The sequence below is a fragment of the Zonotrichia albicollis genome, chromosome Z, assembly GCF_047830755.1.
Source record: "Zonotrichia albicollis isolate bZonAlb1 chromosome Z, bZonAlb1.hap1, whole genome shotgun sequence".
Lineage (NCBI taxonomy): Eukaryota > Metazoa > Chordata > Aves > Passeriformes > Passerellidae > Zonotrichia > Zonotrichia albicollis.
In genome coordinates, this window is record NC_133860.1 from 56,280,536 (window position 1) to 56,301,213 (window position 20,678).

Below are 20,678 nucleotides of genomic sequence, written 5' to 3' on the forward strand. Positions count from 1 at the left end.
TCATCATTTCAAGCACCTGCTTGTCTCTTTTCCATTTATCTGTCAGTGGCATTGCTCCTATGTTTCCCTTTAGAGTCATAAAGAGCCAGGTGCTACAGTGGTCCCTCATTTTGTGATCAAGGACAGCAGCATCATATAAGGCAAATAGGTTTTCATGAGATGTAAACAGATTTCCACCTCAGTGATTGATTAATGTCAGGAAGAAACAAGGTCTGGTGTCTGGTGCTGCCAAGCACTGCGAGGTCCCACTAATGAGCCCTGTTAACAGAGGAAATCAGAGGCCAGGAATTCATTATTGTCTTTGAGAAATAATGACTGCAAAGTAGAATTAAAATAGGAGAGGTGTCAACATCCTTTTTACTAGGATTTTCACAGAAAATTCAGACAGATGCTGACAGTGTTCTTTCTAATTTCTAGAATCACTGAAAAGAGGAAGAGGATCACAGGCAAAGGCTCAAAGTTCCCTGGTCCCAGACTGATAGAACAAGAGCAGTTCATAACTGATGGTCCAAGGCCATAGGAAGGAAGCGCAGGGCTGTACCAGGGTGCAGCTCTGGCCCTGGTCTGTGGGATCAGGCAGTGCACTGAGACAGAGCCCAGGTGCTGGGAAGTGTTCAAGGCAGAAAGAGCCTCTAGCAACCAAAAACAGCAACCAAAGTTCAGGATAGGAAGGCAAGCCAGATGAAGAGATAAAGGAGAGTAAACTGGATGAAATGGATATAAAAACAAGCTTACTATAGAAATAAATGAATACATTTCAAAATAAAGGAGGATTACACAATGTTAGGCTCTTCTAGATAGTCCACCTGTAATTCCAGGAAGAAGAAATCCCAGGGGAATCAGCAAGGGCACACATTCCTCCCTGGAAGACTTTCATAACCTCTACCATTTCCTCAGGATGCCCTACCTTGTTGAGAAATAATATAGATAGTTCAGACTGTAAGGAACTGTGGCTTACTTGCCAGAGCTGTCTACAATATTTAATAAAGATAACTGACGCAGCATATATACTACATAATACCATGTAGATAAATCATGTGGAAAAAAAAAGTTTCTCTTACCAGTTTCACATTGGGGTAAGGGAGAAAGAACTGCTAAAAGTTTACCTGGACTGCTCAGCAGTAAAGTATGTTAGTATTTCCCTGAAAGCAAAACACTTGGTTCAGGCACAAGCACAGCATCACTCACATCTTTTACCTCTCTGTTAACAACACAAATGAAAGTGTGAAGTATGGATGTGACTTGACTACTGTAGAATGCCAGGACTAATTTTTGACTACCCATAGCCCAAACTTCCTGAAATTCTGGAGGTTACTGCATGTACATGTGGAACCACCACCTATCTCTGCACAAGAGTGCATGGAGATTCTTTCTTGTAACACTGACAAGAACTTACATTTCTTTCCAGGTTCTTTAGTTATGATCTGAAGTACTATTTTTTTCACCTACAATGATATTATGTGCCTCACCTTCATCTTTACTGCTAATTTCTGATCCCTTGTAGTTTAGCTCAACTGTCTGCAGTACCAAAATTAGTTTATTGTCAAAGGCCACATTTTGAATTAGGATCAAAAATGTTCATGTTCCCAGCAAAACCAATTTTCATTTGGAGGATGAAGAACACTGAGGCTTTTTTGTGTCTGCAGCACTCTTTTTCTGGCAAAGTTGAGCTCTTAAGTTAGCACTAGCTTTCTCTTTGCAGTAGTATCTATTTTGCCATGTGCCAGAATCAGTAATTTAAATTTAAAAGTCTCTTCCATTTTATGAAAATTTATAATGTATTTGATGTAATATTCCCTCTGTTTTGTTGCACAAAGTCAGTATGTTTTTGTTGCCCTCTACATAGCATGAAGATTTTAATGTGCATTTTTCCTTTTCAGTCAATTTCATCTAAGTGCAGTGGCTTTAAGAAGTGGTGTCCTGGTTCCTGTCCAGATCAGTGACAGCAGGCATGACCAAGACCATGTTATTAAATACTGTCTTACATCATTGCCAGGGCAGAGGGAAAGGCGCTCTCACTCTTCTGAAAATGGTGGCCCTTTCCAGTCAGGACAGCAAGTATGGCCATGGGTGTGGCAAGGGTCCTTTCACCATTGTTGTCCATGTTCCTGGCTTTGGTGAGCAATTTCCATGTATATCAGCCTGTCTTTGTACACTTTCGTTATCAATATTGTTGCTGTAGCTGTTCATTTTCTTATCTCATTGCTGTTTCCCATAAATTGTTCCTATCTCAACCTGCAATTTTCATATTTTTGTGCCTCCAATTCTCAATTCCATCCCCAGAGAGAAAAGGGGAAGGGGAAGTAGGGGGAGCAAATAAATGGTGTCTCATTTGGGAGAGTCTTGTGGGGGACACTGAATTGAGGAGTGCTATTCCTAAGTCATGGCAACTGGTTATTTTACACTTTGAACAAATGTAGGAGCTAATACCAGCGACAGCAGACAAAATGAAATAAATAGATATTTATGGTTACCTTGTATTTTCCTGCTTTGTCTCCTCTCTGTGCAATAGTTGACACTGTGGTAGATAATAATTTCATAGAGAAATTGTTAGTGAAAGCGTTTCCTCTTGCACAGAAGTTTCAGGGCCAAATGGAAGCAGTAGCTCAATCAAAAGTTGTAAGAAACAAGGACTCATGCTAAAGTTATTCCTCTACACTGTCAGCATTGTCTTTCTGTGTTGCTATGTACGAGCAAATTCCAGCACCCTCTTCTATGTGTTTACCTGCCAAAGCAGAGGATAACAAAAGCCTCACGACACCAATTTCACCCCTTTGCTTTCTTGGTAGGCCTGATTGAAAGCAAAGTCTCTGTTCACTAATTCTATTGCATTTGTGAGGGAAGAAGTGATGAGTGTGTAGACCTGAGGTTCCGTTCTCTAACCTGAGAAGAGCATAGGCAAAGCAAATCGCTTACTCTCAGCTGCTGCAGCAGTAGCACTACTCCGTCTCTGGAGTTCTGAGCAGTCTGCCCAGCGTGACCTAGTGAGCACAAAGAAAAAGGCGAGCCATAGGGCTTTACATTGTTCAGGCACAGTAACTCCCTACATTCCTTCTTATTCTTAGGAAAGTACATTTGAAAAGTATTGTTATAAGTGTTATTTCTTTATTTTCTATGCCATTGCACAACCAAGCCTTTCTGTGATTAAAGCTCAGTGTGCGCTAATATCTGTACAGGCACAAAGTGGTTCCCACCCCAGAGAACTCCCCTGTGACTCACACTGGTAGGACCACTTTGCAGTCCTTCCTTTCACTGTGGTGAAGAGTAGAAGGGCAGGACTCATAATGACAGTGTTTTTTGTATAAACAAATCTCAGAAAAAAGGATCATCTCTCATGGATATTGCTATGATACTAGAATCACATAGGCTCAGTGTCATTCAGAGAAGTGCAATCCCTAAATGTACACTAGGGTTTCCTGCAGCTCACAGGCAGACACAATCCCAGCTCTCACACCACAATATTTATTAAAACCTACCTAACAATATGTTCATTTGCTGAACCCTAAACAATAATCAATGCTGAAGTAGTGTAGCTGTGCAGTATAGTGTGGGTTGTATTGTTGTTTTGGAGTTAAAGGATGAGCATCCTATTTATCTTCTTTCTACCAGGCTAAAGCTGTGATGACATCCCACGCATTCCACCTTTTCTCCCCCTGTTACACTGGCACTGCTATGGTGCCCCACTATAAAGGAATTTAGATTTTGGATTGTCTTTTGGTCCCAGAAGAATGATACCTATGTAAGGCAGACTAAAAAATAACTTTTAATTGTCCAGTAAAATTATGGTGCTTGCAATGCTTGGCATCTACTTCCAGTCCCAATAGCTCAAAAACCAGCATTTAGGGGAAGTTTCTATGGAGTTTAATAAGGAATGACAAGCTTTCTATTGAATGGTCAAAACTACCCAGAGAACGCTGTAACAGGGATGTAATTCTCCATTCATAGCTATTAGCTGCACTAAATTTCTATGGAATATTACTGATTTCTTTCTTGTTAAATTCAATAAGAATTTTACATAGAAAAAACATGCACACTTACGGCAGCCTACACAGATACAAGGCAGAATATATCTGTATTGTTTAATAGAAGGTAAAATTGCTACTGTTCTGTTACATACAAGGTGGGAGGTTTCTGCTGCATAAATTCTAAGCATTTGATATTCAACAAAAATCAGTTCATACTAAACACACTTTGTTTCAAAAAAATATTATAACTTAGGCTTAACTAACAGCAACCTCAAAGTACTCCACAGTATTCACTGAGGTCTCTTTATTATCAGCCTTAGAAGAGGAAAAAGAGTGGATTTGTGCCTGCCATATATTATAGCTAGGGTGTAGTAATAGCACAGGTGAATTTAGGCGCTCGTGGTTAGTGCTTAAAAAAAAAGTCAAGTACAGCTCTGAAAAAAACAATGTGAAGTTCTGTATAAACACATAGGAAAGCCATGCTCATTTAAAGCTCCATTAGCAGCACAAAGGGATAGAAGAAGCTGATACTTCACTTGACACTAGCAGCAGTGCCAAGGCTCACTCACATCTGAGGGCCTGGGCTTCCTGCCAGAGGGCCTGCCAGCAGGAAAACTGGTAGTGATGTTGTGAGAACAAGAGCACATAAACATTAAAAGCAGATACCAGGCCAAAAAGCACATAAGGTTGTCCCTGTTCTTTATGCAGTAAGAACTCTGAGACCAAGTTTTACTTCTTCAGTGGCACAGACGTGTAATTCAGTGCCTTTCCATCCAGATACAAGTATTGCAGTTTCTGTGAGCAGTAATTCTGTGGCAGAATCTTTGTCCGCCAGACAGAGTGCTTTGATTGAAAATTCATAATTTATAGGCAAGACACTTGAAGAGAGAGTGAAAATTGAGCTTAGAAAATATCACAGCAGCACTGGTCCTTGCAGATGTTTTTTTCTGGACAAAGGCTGGCACTGCATAATATGCCTAAGAGGACTTCCCTCTTTGACAGAGATTTTCATTTCAGGACATCTAACACATGCTAAGGTTTGTTTGCAGCCTTGTTTGCCAACAAAGATGAGGAAGTGAGTGCTCCAGAGCTGTATGATTGAGGTCAATGTCAACCACAGGTTCCTATACTCAACAACCACAGATCCCTCTATGCTACTCAGGTCCCAACAGCTTTTTGAAATGGTCAAAAGGTGAGTAATGCCTGCCAACCTAATCTGCTATAAATGCATGCTAAATATAATGAAAATATGGTAAATTAAATTTCTGCACCTCCCAGCTTGGTAGGTACTTCTAAACCTAGTTTTTTAACAGAACAGCATCCTTGTTTCATCATCATATTGGAGGGAAAAAACCCTTAGGGTCCTATATCAAAGCTAATATATATTAGCTTTGTCTTCTGTCAGATTGAGTCCCCGGCTCTTATTTGTTCTTCTCTGTTCTTGTTTCACTTTGGGTCTGGTTTGTTTGTGTTTTATACAAATTAGTCATACAAAGAAATTGCTCTGTTTGAGTCAATGTCTCTTGCCATAGGTGTGCTGCTTTTCTTCACTAAATTTGTATTTTAACTATCAATATTATTGGTGCTCCCAGGGGTTTTTTGTTCATGGAGCTTAGGGTATCTCACAGCAGCAGATACCTCTTTTGGTATTCTTCTGTGTCAGAAAAAAAAGTGTGGAAAAATATAATCTTAATATCATACAAAAACTTGCAGATATTTCAAAATACACAATATAATAAAAAAAATAGAATTACACCTGGGGTAGGGCTAAAATAGTATAAACATGAATACACAATTGAAATTAACATTGTTTCTGAGCAAAGATAGCAAATTTTTTTTCCATAGTGCAGGCATTAGGAGAACAGGGTGAGATAAAGCCTAAAGTCGTGAAATGAAGATGCCTCAAAAGGGAAAGAGGGGAGCAGATTCTCCAGTAAGGCTAATCCTTCGCTCATCCAGCTAGTAGATCACAATCCTCATTTAAACTCTGAAGAGGGAAGTAAACCCAGAGCTGGTCACTCTTCCTTGTATCAGCAGCTTGTCTCCAACAGACAGAGTGGTGATCCCAGGGCTTTGGCAGGCATTGCTGGCACAGAGCCATGCAATATTAATCTGGCATTCTGATAAAAGGCTTTAATTCTTCCTGAAGAGGCACGATTAGAACTGCTCCTTCATTTAATGTTGTTGCAGAGCTTTAACCTTTCTCACAGAGAAAATGTAGAAAATTGGCTCCCTAAGCACCTATTCACATCCCAAGCTGCTGCAGTTCCTAAAGAGAATTGTTGCTGCCAGGGTGTCTTGTAATGGCCATCAAAACCTACTTTAGTAGCTTTAACCAGAAGTAATCATTTTCATTAATTTTTTATCTGTATAGAATAGAAAATGGTGCAGGCCAAATTCTGACCTCAGTCACATCTTGTTAAATCTCAAGAAACACTTCAATTGCTGTTAAAGAAAGGTAAACTCTAAGTGGTCTATAGGCTGGACACTGAGAACATAAACAGGAAATTTGCTGTCACTTCACACCAAGTCAATAAAGCTAACACAACCATACTTTATTTCTTTTAAGAGAAATATTAGTGGCCACAAACATTTATTTTTCATATTTACAAATATTCTGTACAAATTAATACAAATACAAATGAAGAAAATACAAGTAAGGAAGAGGAAGGGTTTGTCAAAAATGTTATTTCTCCTTTTGTGATACTTTTGTATTGAACCCTATAAAAAAAAAGAAAAAAAATCTGTTCTTTGTTGCCATGGCAATAGATTCCCAGGGTGAAATTATATCATACTGCCTTTCTTCCAGGTTTCTGCTATGTGCTATCACCACCCACTCTCCTTCATTAGAGTCAATAATCAGCAAAACCTCCCCACCCCCAGCCTTTATTCATCTGCATGTTTTGGGGTGGAGGATGCAATAGTTGTTGTTTTGACAGGTGTAGAGAAGGCAAGTGAATTCTCAGTGTGCTAAGGAAGCACAGGATGTGCTGCCTGAAATGTTTCCAGTCCGGTCCCCTTTGACAATGCCTGTGAGCAGCCGTCCATCCGCAGTCTCATATCTCTTCTGCACATGCACTAACTGCTGGTGTCAGCTCTACAGCACTGCTCTCTGTCTCTTGGGAGAGATGGAAACAAGCACCTGCACTAGCCCAGCATTGCCAAAACAACATCAGATTTGAAGTACAACCCTGAAAGTGCTGTTGCATTAATTCAGTGTGTCACCTTTCCTTTGCACCACAGCAACTTCAAAATTAACACCTACATAGCAGACAAACAGGCCAAGAAGAGCATGCAGAACACACTCCAAAGTCTGAACACTGGAACACAATGTAATCTAATTTTAACAGGCTTGTACCAGGAAAGGAAAAATCCTGGCTTCCATGTAATTATTCTGAAACAATGTACCATTTCCACTGTCACGCTCAGTATCTAGCCAGGCATTTGAACTGTCTGGATGTTTCTCCAATGCTGGATTCATACATGCCTTTTCTTTAGCACTAAATCCTCCTAAGTCAAGTAGTTAAGTTAAACAGTTAATTCCTGTTAAATACTGACCTTGTTTAAATTATCCTGGTTCCATTACTTTACAGAACTGAACCAGTTTATCATACTGATTAACAGCAGCTGAAGAACTAGCCCTGGACAGCTTTCTGATGTTTAATATTACAGAATAGTTTTCACTTCATTTGGAATAGACATTAGTGTTCTCTGGTATTTCTTCATGTTCTCACTACTCATGAAAGACAATGCACCTGCAGATTTTCCAAGGCCATGGCAGAGACATGAGCTTCCTCATTCTTCCTCCTCTGGTCCCAGTCCTTTTCCATTACCACTGCTTTTGCCCCAGAGCCAGAGGTCCTGTTTGTGCAGCTGAGTCACCAACCCACCTATCTCCCTCGCTTTTGTTCAAGGCAGTCTCTCCCCTTGAGCAGTACTCACCAGGTTTTAAATAGTATTTTCTAGTATTTAATCTGAATTTACTAATATGTCTTTGTTATTCTTTCATGTATCATAACTAGATTTTTTTTTCTCATTGGCCAGATTGTAAAATATCTTTGCTTGTTTAAATACTGGTATCTAATGTTAAAAAAAAATAAAATTGAGAGAGAGATAAAGAAAAAGAAAATGGAGCTTTGAAAGTGCTACACATAATATTATGCATTAGGTTTTTGCAACAGCCTGATAGCTGAAGGTCATGTCTGTATGACAGAACTCTTTCTCTTTGCCTGTCAGTTAAATTAGTTTCTAAATATGGTTTCAGGTACAAGACCCATCATTGTTAATGCATGTCTTTGTTAATTCAAGAATAAGATGTTCTGAATGCTTACTTCCCATTTAGTAATTCTTTATGGATACAATGGTATCTATTTGAGCAATACGCATATAAATAATGTATGATTTTTGTAGTGTGAATAAGAATGAATCATGATGCTCCTGTTCTTATGAGAATGCTATAATGACATTCTGTATTTAAATGGTGGACCCATGCTGCTCCCTATGTCTTGAAGTCAGGGTGAGATTCTGGATTTGAAAAGCACTCCCTTTATTTAAGCACGTAAGTTTGACTTTCACCCTTCATTCTACAGGATACTGCACACTGAGATGCCCGCCCAGCAGAGTGGTTACAACCTCTCCAGCCTTTACTAATGTAAGCAGTGGTTTACTCCACCAGATTAACAGCTGATACTGTTATGTCTAACATCTAGACCTCCGGATCTGCTTTGCTGAATCTCAGGTTCAGATTACTGTTAGAAGTTTCCATACCATACTAATAGGGTGTTGTATCAATTATTAATAAATAATAAAATATATATTGGTTTTTGCAATACAGCAGTACCCTCACTTTTCACATCTGTTCTGTTTGTAGCTGAGAAGCCTCTAGGGTATATGGAGAAGGAAAATCCTTCAGGGACTCAGGATGTAAAATCCTGCTGTGACAGTTGAGTATGTATGTATATGGCTGCTGCTTTTCCTTTGAAAATTATACAGAAAGAAGATAACCACTAAAATATACAATAGTAACCCATCCATTGTAGTACCTGAACTCATTAAGTCATTTGTTCGGCTTTATTTGTGATACAATAATAAATCAGTTTAAGGGATAAAGTACAAAATTATTTGAAGGCATGCTGGAAAGGATTCATTCAGCTGTGAAAAATGGTTTTAACACTCCTTTTAACACACTCTGAACCACACATCATGGGAAGTGCTCAATACTGGTCCTCAACATTACACATACACCCTGTGTTAATTTTGAAATTATTATTTTATCCCAGAGTCCTTCCTCAACCATTTTTACTCTCGGCTACACCAGAAAAGAGGTGCTGTGAGGTAAACTGTCTGATTCTCTGATCCTCATCAGGCTTTTGTAACCATCCAAGCAAGCTTGGACATATCAAGGTTGTGTTACCTTGAACTAACAATGCAACTAAGTAAAATAAAGTGGAGGGGGAGGGTCTGGGGAAACAAACTTCAGCAGGCAATGGCTGAGCATCACAACCAGTACCACTTATACCAGGCAAACTTAAAGATCAAGCTCTGAAACTGGAATTTCATCAGGACAGACTTTTTTCTATACCACAGGAAACTTACAAGTGACTTGATTAGAGTATTTGAACAATATACAGCATCTCTTAATCAGCTCTCCAAGATTATGTGTAATTTACATAACAGAAGCCTTTTGTGGGGTTTTTTTCCTCTTGCTTGATGAATCCCCAGTTTGCAGAAGTTTAGTTGTGCTTCTGTCTAGCTCTCTGTATGACATACACACGCACAGAGAAGCAGTCAGCACAATCAGATTGTGTTGTGGGCAATATCTGGCAAAGGAACCTCACACAAAGGAAACTGAACACAAAATTCCAATTTCTCTCTTCGGAAATTAAGCACAATTGTTTCATTGTCTGGTGTACATGTAAGCAAGATAGGCAGATGGAATGTATGGGCATGAAACATGCCAAAGATGATTACTTTAGCTCCCTAAGATCTAGATGACAATTCTATACAAGTTCTGTTTGTTGGAGATTCATGCTTAGGGTTGATTTGTTTTCAGAAATGCCCTAATACACAGAGCAAAGGCTGCAAGACAGCCTTTTTTTTTCATATGTCAATGATTTCACACATAGGCATTTCACAAATAGCTGGAGAGTGCTACTCCTTTAACACAACACCTATAGCTTGTCAGGGTGCTGGGCAGCTGATGCATTCATCCAGTTCATGATTTTCGAACTGCTGCCCTTGATTCCCCAGTATTTTGAGCAACCTGGATCATGTACTAATCCCACAAAAGAACTCTCCCACATTTCTGCCTTTAAATATCACCTGCTAAATCTGTTCTGGTTTAGCACTAGTCTTGCATTATCAGCTTTTCTCCAACAAAAATTGTGACAGGCACATGCAAGTGTGAAGACGGAGGTTTTGATGAGTGTACAGATTTGAGATTCCTGTGGTAAATGTGCTTTCAAAACCAAAGATAGTAACACTTGCTGTAGTAACAAGGTATTTTTTATGGACTCCACAGTAGTCTATCTGTCAAGCCAGATCTGCTGAGACAGGAAAAATCCAGGGCAGCATTTAAAAGCATTAATGGCTTTAAATCCAGATTTTCACAGTGCATCCTTGAAGGAAACACTACTGTGTAGGTGTCTTGTCTCATGGTATCTGACAGAGACAGTCTTAGAGTCTAATTGGAATAAGGAGTTAAGTGTTAGGATAGCATCTTTTTTCAATCATCACTTAGTTCAAGTCTTATACTGTGCACATCATGCAGATCCTACAGACATCCTTCATGTACATTTTAGTCATGTTTAGCTAAAAAAGAAAAAATATTTTCAGCAGCTAAATATACATCCATGGTTTGGGGATTAAACTCTATATCCAGCCTGCATTTCCCATGCCTTATCTGTAAAATTATACATTAAGCACTACTCAGCATTTATTTCTAAGGATAAGGTTATGACCGCCACATTACATTACCGTGCCTAAGGAATTTGAACCCACAGGTGGCTTTGGCAGGTAACGAGCCAAGGCCGTGTGTCAGCAAGCACAGTTACATTCTAACACCTGACATCAGCAGGAAAGTGGTGTGGGAAGTTTGGTGAGTTAGAGCAGCAAAATAAACCACCACAGGCACTATCCCGCCAATCTCTTCTACCCTACACATGGGTTTCTCTAAAGCTGGTTCTGGTGTATGGTGAATGCATGGAGTACCTGTTCAGAATTTACAAGTAAAATTACTTTACATCTAACTGTTACAGAGGTGTAGGAGAGGATAATTGAAGGAACCAATGTTTGCAAAGTATTTGAGGAGCACTGAATGAAAGTAATTTTAAGTATAATTTTAAGTATAATTTTAAGTAATTTTAAGTATAAATTTAAGTTCTCTTGTTAAAAGGTTTTTTTCTTTTGTACATATGTATACCTTGATTTCTTTGTTTCTATACTGATTGGAACTGTAGAGATTCCCTTAAAAAAAGAAAAGAGAATAAATAGACATAAATACAGAACAGCAAATGCTTCCTCATCCTGTCATTCATTACTTCATGAAACTTACTGATCAGTGCAAATAAGTTTTTGTTATATCATACATTACTGATAGGCCTGGTGAACTTTTATATTTCAAAACTGAGTGGCAGGAAATCTAATGCATATTGCATAAAAGCTGATGCAAAGCTCATGGTTTTATCACAGCAAATGTTATTAAATTTATTATTAAACATGCATATCACAATACTGACATGCCAGTCAAGTTCGAGGTTTATAGTGCAATATACAGTACAAACAAGTCCCTCATGGTCCCTGTAAATTTCTTGAGGTAGCATGGGAATTACCCGTATTTCATTGACTTCTTCTTTCAAGTGTAGATTTAGAATATCCTTTGGCCTGACTGAAGAAAATTTATGAAAAATATAGTTACATATTTGATTTATTTTGGTTTTGTAGGAAATCAACTGTTTGAGCTCAGAATTAAAAAGTCAAAAAACCAAGGGATTTAGTTGCGCTACTGTACAACACATATATTTTTGCCCCATAGAATATGTTATCCAATATGCAACAAAAAGGTATACTATTAAAAGTGATATTTTGACTAAATATAAGAAAATATACATCTACCTTACTGAAATGATAGATTAACACAATCTTTGTCAAAATATTTTGATTTGGAGTAAACATTCTTTCCAGAAAGAAACAGTTCTGACAAAAAATTAAAATCAAGCATTTGCAGATTATTTTGTATCAAAGAAACATACAATAACACAGAGACCAAACCTATGAGTGAGAATTATTATAATTCAAAGGAATGTAATTGCTATTTAGCCCTGATTTTGATTAGTGATTATTCTTGGGTCATTTGTCAAAGGCTTTCATGATCACAGTTCAGCTTCAGGGAAAATGATCTCTCTACCACAGATGTAATTCTTCCTATTTTCATCAACAGCTTGTATTTTTCAGTAGAGAAGAGCATGTGTTGGGGTATGTACATGGTACGGGTCCCTCATGAATAAACACATGAGTTGACAGGTGCTAGGTTAGCTGTAAGGCTCTTGGGAGATGAAAAAACTTTTTTTTCAATTTTTTTTTTTTCTGAGGAACTGACCTAGAGAATAAAAAAGGCACTAATCACTAAACCTACTTAGAGAATAAAAAAGGCCCTAATCATTCTGAGATGCTTCCAGAACAGTGATGCTGATGATTTTCTATGAACTTTATTTCTATGTGTCTTTCAAAATACAGCAATTAAATGAATTTTTGCAATTTTAAACAACATAGTGGTTTTTTTACTGATTGAAAGGCTAAGGAATTATTTTCCCACCTAGAAAAACTTACTCTGCACCATTTAGTTGAGTCTAGTTACTGCCCTGAAAGTACTGCCTTGTGAGGCTAGAGGTGCTACCTTGTCAGCATCTTCAGGCCTTTGTGAATCAGTGTTTTCTGTCTACTTTCTGAGTGATGCAAGACCTAATCACAAAATGCACTGGCACACCCGGAGCAACTTTTCTAGGAGAAGTGCTTTGTGTTTACTAAAACTGAGTGGCTCTATGACACTGATTGTCACCCTTCAATTGTGCTATCATCCCTGATGTTTATGATGGATAGAGAAGCTCAATTTTTGAGACCAGTAATTAGACTGCTTTGTGAGAAATTAAAATAGGGATGGAAATCCTATAAATCAGAAGAGGTTATCACACATAACCCAGGAAATTGCTTCTGTAGTCATGCTGAAAACAAATGCGGATCTCAAAAGGAAAACTATATGCAGAAGAAGTAATATCCAGCCTAAGTAATTTATGTTCTTTGCCATAATTGGGATCTTACATTGTTAGGAGAGATATGTTACCTGGATGCCAGAAAATAATTTGACAGTGATATTGAAAAAGACTTATCCTGAAACAGTACACTTAATATGCCTCCTCGTCTGTTGACTTTGTGTAAAAAAGGCCGGGTAGGTTCAGGAGCCAAGTGGCTGAAGAGTGCTACACGTCACTTGACTTGCAGAAACAACGTAGCTTTCTTTTCACTTAACACTGCTGGGAGATACACATATTTGCAATTTTGATTCTTTGTAATATTTACTGAGAAACTGAACACTTGCTTTTCAACAAAACGTAGGAGACACTTCACCTAGTAATCTGGCAGGCACAAATCATTCCTTTGAAAACACATTTGTTGTTACTAATCTTGTCCCTGAGCCTCTTTAACACTGAAATAGTCACTATCACTCCTGATTTACAGTAGTGTTAGTAAAGAGTTAATCTTACTTTATTATTTTTGTTATATTACAGTAAGTGAAAAAATTACACTGACTTGAAATCATGGAACTATGAAATCATGGAGATTCTGCCACCAAGTTATTAGGGCTGGACTTCATCCAATATGCTATTAAACCTGTAAACATAAACCAAAATCACAGTTGCTGAATTATATTTGACAGCAATTTAGAATTGTTTATTCCATTTACTACAAGTACAATCCAATAATTCTCATAAACGTCAATGAGCATTTTGAAGGCACAGCAATGGGACTGGGTTCTCACCTGGACTAACTATTCCCAGACTGCCAGATGAGTCCCACCAGAAACTGGCAAGCCCTTTAAAAGTTGACTGCATCAAACAAAACCAGGTGAATATATCTCTGCAAAAAACAGGAATGGTGCTTCTGTTGGCAAACCTCTTCCTTTGTACCTGTGTACACCATGGCAGGGATACAGCGTTGTGGCTGACTTCAGTCACGTGGAGCATGACTCCTCCTCATGCATACAATGTGGTCACCTGTGCTGTTGCTGCTGCCACAAGAGATTCAAACACAACCCTGCAGACACCGAGGGGCTGGACAACAGAATTCATGCATCCCAGAACTAGATGGACAGGTGTCAGCTGCAAGATTTCCACCTTCTGATAGAGTTATTTAATGAAAGGGGAAAGAGAAACATGTAAGCAATTAATTTTTCTGTTGTTCCTTTGTATCTTGGTAATTATCTCAGTTATTGTGTATTGATTCCAATGTGCACATGCTTTACTTGTATCAATGGCAAAATTCCATTTCCTTCAGTTGAAGCAGAGTTGGTACATAACGAGTAGTACTCAATTGCATGTTTCAGCACTGCTTGCAATGCAAAATACATACAAGGTACAAGAAATATTATTCTTCTGTGAGCTCAGGGCTGTCATAAAACATCCTGAGGTAAAGAAGTTAAAAAGCCCTGAAGAATCAAGCAAGGTTGGAGTGTTGGAAATTCCATGGACTGGCTACACTGGTTGTCCTTATTTTCAGCAAAGGAACAATCTCCAAAACCAAACTGAACTTTTGAACCTGTACCCTGTGTTTGTTAAAAGCCTAGAGCTGTGTTGAAAATCTGACAGTGTAAACTGTGCGAGTCATGACTTTGAAAACCTTTTAAACATGTAGAAGATGGGCTGAAGAAAAGGCAGAGTATCCATACTCCTGCATCTTTGGCTGCAAATGGAAGAGGGGTGCATAGTTCTTGATCTAAACTCTTTGCATGTGGTGTTGTGTAACTCCACATCCAGCAATCCAACCAAATACCCTCCCTTCAATTTACAGATAACTTCAGTGGAGGTGAAAAACATTTCTGACACTTCCACAAGGTCATGCTGTAACTCACTCAGAAAATATCGGGGATTCTGTACTTGTTGACCTGTATCCGAAGGCTAGGCTCTTTTGAAGAGCTAAATCAAGAAGGAGTGAAATCATATGAGTGCATTGAACTTCCTGTTACCTTTGATGAGCAATTCTCTCTCTGAACACCTCTGAAGTTCAGATGGAACTTTAAAGTTGCTCAGTTATGTGACGTCATGTACTTTTCAAAGGCTGAACAAAATGGATGGGAGGAAAATAGAGCTATTAGGAAAAACACTTGTGTCGAGAATGTAATCAGTACTCAACTTGGCACGGGACCACTATACTACAGAAAATGTGAAGTGCTGGGAAATCTGAGCCAGAGAAGTGAAAGAAGCACGTAAGGTAACACGAAAACGCCAAATATAAGGTTCAACACCCTATAGAGGGAATAGACTGTATCTTGTATTTTGGGAAACGGTGATTATTTTGTCCTGGTGAGAGAACACCTGCAAACAACACGTAAGCATTTGCTTTGTGAGGTGCCCGAGAGCGCTGCCAGTGGCTGAGGCTCCCTTCTCCGTGCGGGCCGGGACCATTCGGCGCAGGCAGGTGTGCCAGACAGACTACAGTACAGCCACCCTCCTGAGCTCGCCGCTGCTGGCGCGGCCCGGGGGCTCCGGACGGGGCGGGCGCTGGCCTGGGGACCTTTTTTTTGGTAGAGCAGGGAGCCAGCAGCGGCCGGGCCGAGGGCAGCGGCCGCCGGTCTCTCGGGGCTCAGCCTGCCCGGGGCGCGGGCTGCGGGAGGGCGCGGCCGGCGGCGCGCACACAATGGCCGTGCCGGGAGCCGCCCGCAGCCCGCGCTGGGCGGGTCCTGCCGCCGCGGGCTGGTCGTGCTGTGCCGTGCCGGGCCGTGCCGTGCCGAGAGGGGCGGGGCGGGGCGGGCGCACCTGGCCGAGGCGGCGGCGGAGCAGGGGCGGGAGGCCGCGGCGAGGGGCGGAGGGCGGCGCGGCGGGCGGGCCGTTCCCCATTGGCCGCGCGGCCACACCGCGAGTGCCTGCGCGCCCGCCGGGAGCGGCCGCGGCGCTGTCGCCGCTTCCCAGGGCGCGGAGCGGCGGGAGGGCGAGCGGGTAAGCGGGGAGCGCCGCGGGAGAACGGTGCCGGCGGCTCGCCCGGGGTCAGGTTGCGGAGGTGTCCGGGGCGGGGGGGGGCTCCTGCCGCAGGCCCGGCGGCACGTCCCGGTTGACAGGGCAACGGAGCCACTGAGGAATGCGGCGGGCGGGCGGCCGGGCTCCGGTGGCCGCCGCGGCAGCTGGGCGGCTGCCGGGGAAGGGGCGGGGGCACGGAGCGCCGCTTTCTTCTCCCGGCGCTTGGCAGGGACAGGGGAGGCGCTCTTCGGCCCGCGGGTGAGGAGAGCCCCCGGCGCCGGGAGGGACCGCGGGCAGGGGCGTTCACCTCCGCTCTCCTCCGCAGGGCGCGCAGCCAGCGCGGGGCGGCTCCGGGGCGCTGGTGATGAGGGCGCCGAGCAGGGGCTGAAGCCGGCGGGGGCGACCATGACGGTGTTCCGGCAGGAGAACCTGGAGGAGCACTACGAGACGGGCGAGGACCTTGGCAGGTGGGTGCGGGCGGATGGAGCCGTGGCCTCTGAGCGCGGCCGGGCAAGGGGCGAGGCCAGGCTCACACCCGCGTTGCCTTTCCACCGTGTCTGAGATGCCCAAAGAGAGAAAGGGATTTGGATTTGAAGTTACCGCGCCTTTGCCTTTTTAGCACGGGTCTGATGAGATTTTTGGACAGGGACAGTTCCGAGGTGGCACCTGCTCAGCCCGACGCCCTCCCGGTGCTGTGGTGGGCTAGCAGGGACGAGCCCGCTGTCGGCGGCGCAGCTGTGGCTGTGCGAGCCTGGCTGCTGTTCGCCGGGCGGGGAACTGGAAACGGGCTGGGCTTGAAGGAGGGAAGTTTGCATTGTTCATAGTGTGAAGGACTACGTCTGTATGGCGTGTTGGATTTTGCTTTGAGAACGCGATTAAAGCAGTGAGAGAAGCTCTGTATTCCATCTGTATCTGTGGTGAAGATGACTGTATGGGCATCGCTGCTGGAGCTGGAAGTCAGATTAAGGGATGAGCAGAGTGCTGCAGATGCTGAGCTGCCTACTTGAACCTTGATTCTTGAATGCTGTGTAATAATGAGCCCCTCCGAGCCCACAATATTAGTCATGCCTTGTTTTTTCAGTGCTTTCCATGTTGTAAGACAGTTTAAAACTGCATTGTGTTACATGAGAGCCTTTTTCGTGTTCTGTCCCCCTTCTTTAAGGAGGAATCCAATGGCATTCTTGCAAACCAGTATGGCAGAATCCTTTTCTAGTGTTCACCCTGGTGATTTCAAAGCAGAGGGTCAGTGTTCAGTTGGCACAGGGCATTCAGTACACATGGAGCAGATGCCCCCATACCTGCCTCTGTGTACCTTCCCAGTGAAGAGTCCAGTCATAGCAAATGTTGTGAACAAGTTACTTGAATAGGCAGGAACTTAGAAATATTTCATGATTTCTTAAAAATAAATAAAAATACGAATAAACTAAAACAAAAACCCCAAGCAACAACAACAAACCAACCAATGAACCAAAAAAAAACCCTGAAACCCCACCCAAACAACAACTAACCAACCAAGAAGCCCCCCACATTATAAGAAAGTTAATTGCACTGTATTTCTGGTAAACTTCATCCCATTTTTATGCAAGTTTTTTGATGTGACTTTGACAATAAACACATAATTTTATTTCCACATAGTATTTTGGGTTGACATTTTCATACATCTAGAGTAACATTCTAGGACTGTGTTAGACTGTGAAGTAATATTAACTTGCTGGATAACCTCATAGGAAGATGTATTTTCATGCTAAGGCATAAGTTTGGATTTTGTGATCTAAACAATTATTTTGGCTCCTAAGATTGCTCTATTTGATTTCCAGTTTTTTGTTTTTTTTTTGACAAGGATACACAGTATTCCAAAATTCAGAATTGGGTTTCTGGATTTTTAAAAATAAAACAATTGTTGTGCTTGCAGATACTGATAAATTACTGGCTTCATGGAAGACAATAAAGATGCACATATATTGTGGGGCTTTTAAGATTCATCAGGGAGAAGACAATGTCTAATATCGTCAATATTAGAAGGTGCTAAGGTTTATGTAATTTCTCCCGTATTTTTTTTAAAGAGGAAGTATCAGTGCAGTGTTTGGTCTCTGATGCATATTTATGAAATAGAACAATTGCCCTTAGGCCAGTTACATAAGAAGTGTTTAAATACATGCAGGTTTTTTTTCAAATAAATGTTCTTTGGAAGTCACAAGTCACAAGCTCCTGAGCACAGCAGTGGAGAGCAGGCATTTCGTTTTTACAGTATGAGAAGTGCAACACTGAAAACGTTAGGTAGTGAAAGAACAACCAAAAAACCCAGAACAAATGGAGGGTTTCAAACTGGCAGAGTGTTAGGTAATGGCATTCAGTTTAAAAATGGTATATTCATTTTATCATTTACCAATGGGTTATTACAACACTGGGGGTTTTATCCATCCTAATGCTATAGAAGCTTGGCATACATTCTAAACCTATAATATTTTATGAATTTTAAAGAATGTTAAAATCTACTCTAGTTTTCACTTGAAAAAGAGTAAAGAAATCTGAGAATCTCATCAATTTTTATCTACATATGTGAGAAAATACCAGTGGATGGTAAAACATTGTGATATGTTTGGCAGGGTTTTACTTTAAAAATGGAATATAGCTATTCAAAAGGGCCAAAGCTTTCACTTCAGTATCATTTTAAGAAATTGGGATTATTCCAGTGTGAATTGTCATAAAACCATGAGAGTAAACAAACCTCAGGATATGGTTGTATGGTTTATTTCAGTGCTATTTTAAACTTCTTTTGAACTTAAATGTCTAGGGTTTCACAAACTACTTTTTTGTAAATCTGTCACTTTCCATTCCTCATTTACCTCTTAGCAGGTTTCTGACTGTTAGGTTTGCATATAAATGTAGTTGTCCTGAGGCTCAAAACTCAAAAAACAGTGAATATTAAAAACACCTTTGATTTTAAAATTTAGTGTATTCCTTTGGGAACCCAAATTGTGAATTGATACTTCAGCTAAGCAATGATGAAAGGTCCCATTTTGCAAAATCAACTGATTTTCCCCCTTCTCTTGGAAGAATGCTTTTATTTCCTCTTACTTAGCTGCAGGCATGAAGCAAAAAAGGTGAATAAATTAACAGGTGAGTTTTTATTGACGAACTTGTGTTTCAATGAAAAGATCCCTAAGTTCCTAGGCCAACCTGCCTTTTCAGAGAGCTCCATGAATTTTAATTTTAATAATCTACATTGTTTTCCCTTGTAAATTATTTTAGTCTTTGTTACATTATAATACTTCTGACAGTAACTAGAATAAAAAATCATTTAAATATGAAAGGCATCTTGAAGAAAGCAAATGGGCTGTGTAAATTAAATTTTTAATAGAAAGTAATAAAAGAGGTTTAAGTATTGCTTATTGGAAATAAGAAGGGATGATGGTGTGCCTTGGCTAAAAAAAAATTAGTGTTCTCTAGTTTTCTGGTATTTTACTGTGCTTTTGCAGAAAAGGCAATAAACAGTCATAGTCGTATTACCAAAAAAGTCTGAGTTTTCTTCTAGTCTTAAGTTAGTTTTCACTTATGCCTGGAGAGAATAAGAAAAAAGAAATTTGCAATTGCGAATACTGGTAGAATCAACCTTATTTATTTTTCTTGCCCATACCTGATTTCTCCTGAGAAGTTCACGGCTGTTAAAGTTGGTTTATCTTAGGCTTTTGCACCAATACAGTCTTGGGAGACTTATGGATCTAATGCTGTCTTTGGAACATATAAGAAAATTGCTCTTGATTAGCCTATGGTGTGTTGCATACACTTTTTTTTTTTTTTTGTTTTCCATCTTTCTTGTAAATATGAAATTACACGTGTTACTTGTTCACATGCAGGCTACCTGCAGACATGTTGAGTAATCATCTAACCATGAAGTTTCAAGGGGTGGTAAACATTATCATGCAAGAGCAACGAATTCGCTAAACACAGTTTTGTCATTTTAATTCTGCCTGCAGTTGCAGGTGGTGTGACTGTGCATTTTAAATACCTTGCTGCAGTGCTTTTAATTCCGTCCTCCCAAAAGTCAGGAATTCAAGTTCAGCAGTATTAAAAACCTCACTATGGTGAGCAAGTAAAGACCTTCCAAGTACACTGAACCTTTCAAGGTATGTTTTTTACCATGACTGGCCTTGCTTGGGAATTCATACAGTATTATGAGAAATGTGGTGTTGTTTAAATAATTTTAGGGAGAGCTATCCAAAGCTGTGTTATAAATACGTACTCTGTTTGTCTGTGTGAGTTCTTGATCATATAGACAGCTTCTTCTTCCTTCACCCCCAACACCCACGTTTGGTATTTTTGGTTGTTTTATTTTCCTTCAAGCTTTCATGTGCTTTCTAAAAGAGATGCAGAGTGTTAGGGTAAAGTTTTGGAATTGAAGAATGGTATTTGCATTGCACTGTGGTTCACAATTTTTAGACTCTTGTTGATTCAGAAAGCAGGAAGAGATATCCAACAGTTTTGAATG

The 20,678-nt window shown here is 40.6% G+C and overlaps 1 protein-coding gene across 3 annotated transcripts in view; it reads left to right on the forward strand.

The window, feature by feature from the left end:
- Nucleotides 1–15,635: 15,635 nt before the first annotated feature.
- Nucleotides 15,636–20,678, forward strand: part of DAPK1 (death associated protein kinase 1) — an 84,203-nt gene continuing 79,160 nt past the window's right edge. Inside the window, exons 1-2 of one of the 3 annotated variants that reach the window (XM_074533699.1) lie at nucleotides 15,636–15,653; nucleotides 16,515–16,656. In XM_074533699.1, the coding sequence (XP_074389800.1) occupies nucleotides 16,595–16,656 (62 nt within the window). In that variant the 5' untranslated portion in view covers nucleotides 15,636–15,653; nucleotides 16,515–16,594. Of the gene's footprint in view, nucleotides 15,654–16,011; nucleotides 16,172–16,200; nucleotides 16,219–16,514; nucleotides 16,657–20,678 lie in introns of those variants that run through there. The other 2 variants (XM_026795182.2, XM_074533700.1) reach the window with 2 other exon arrangements.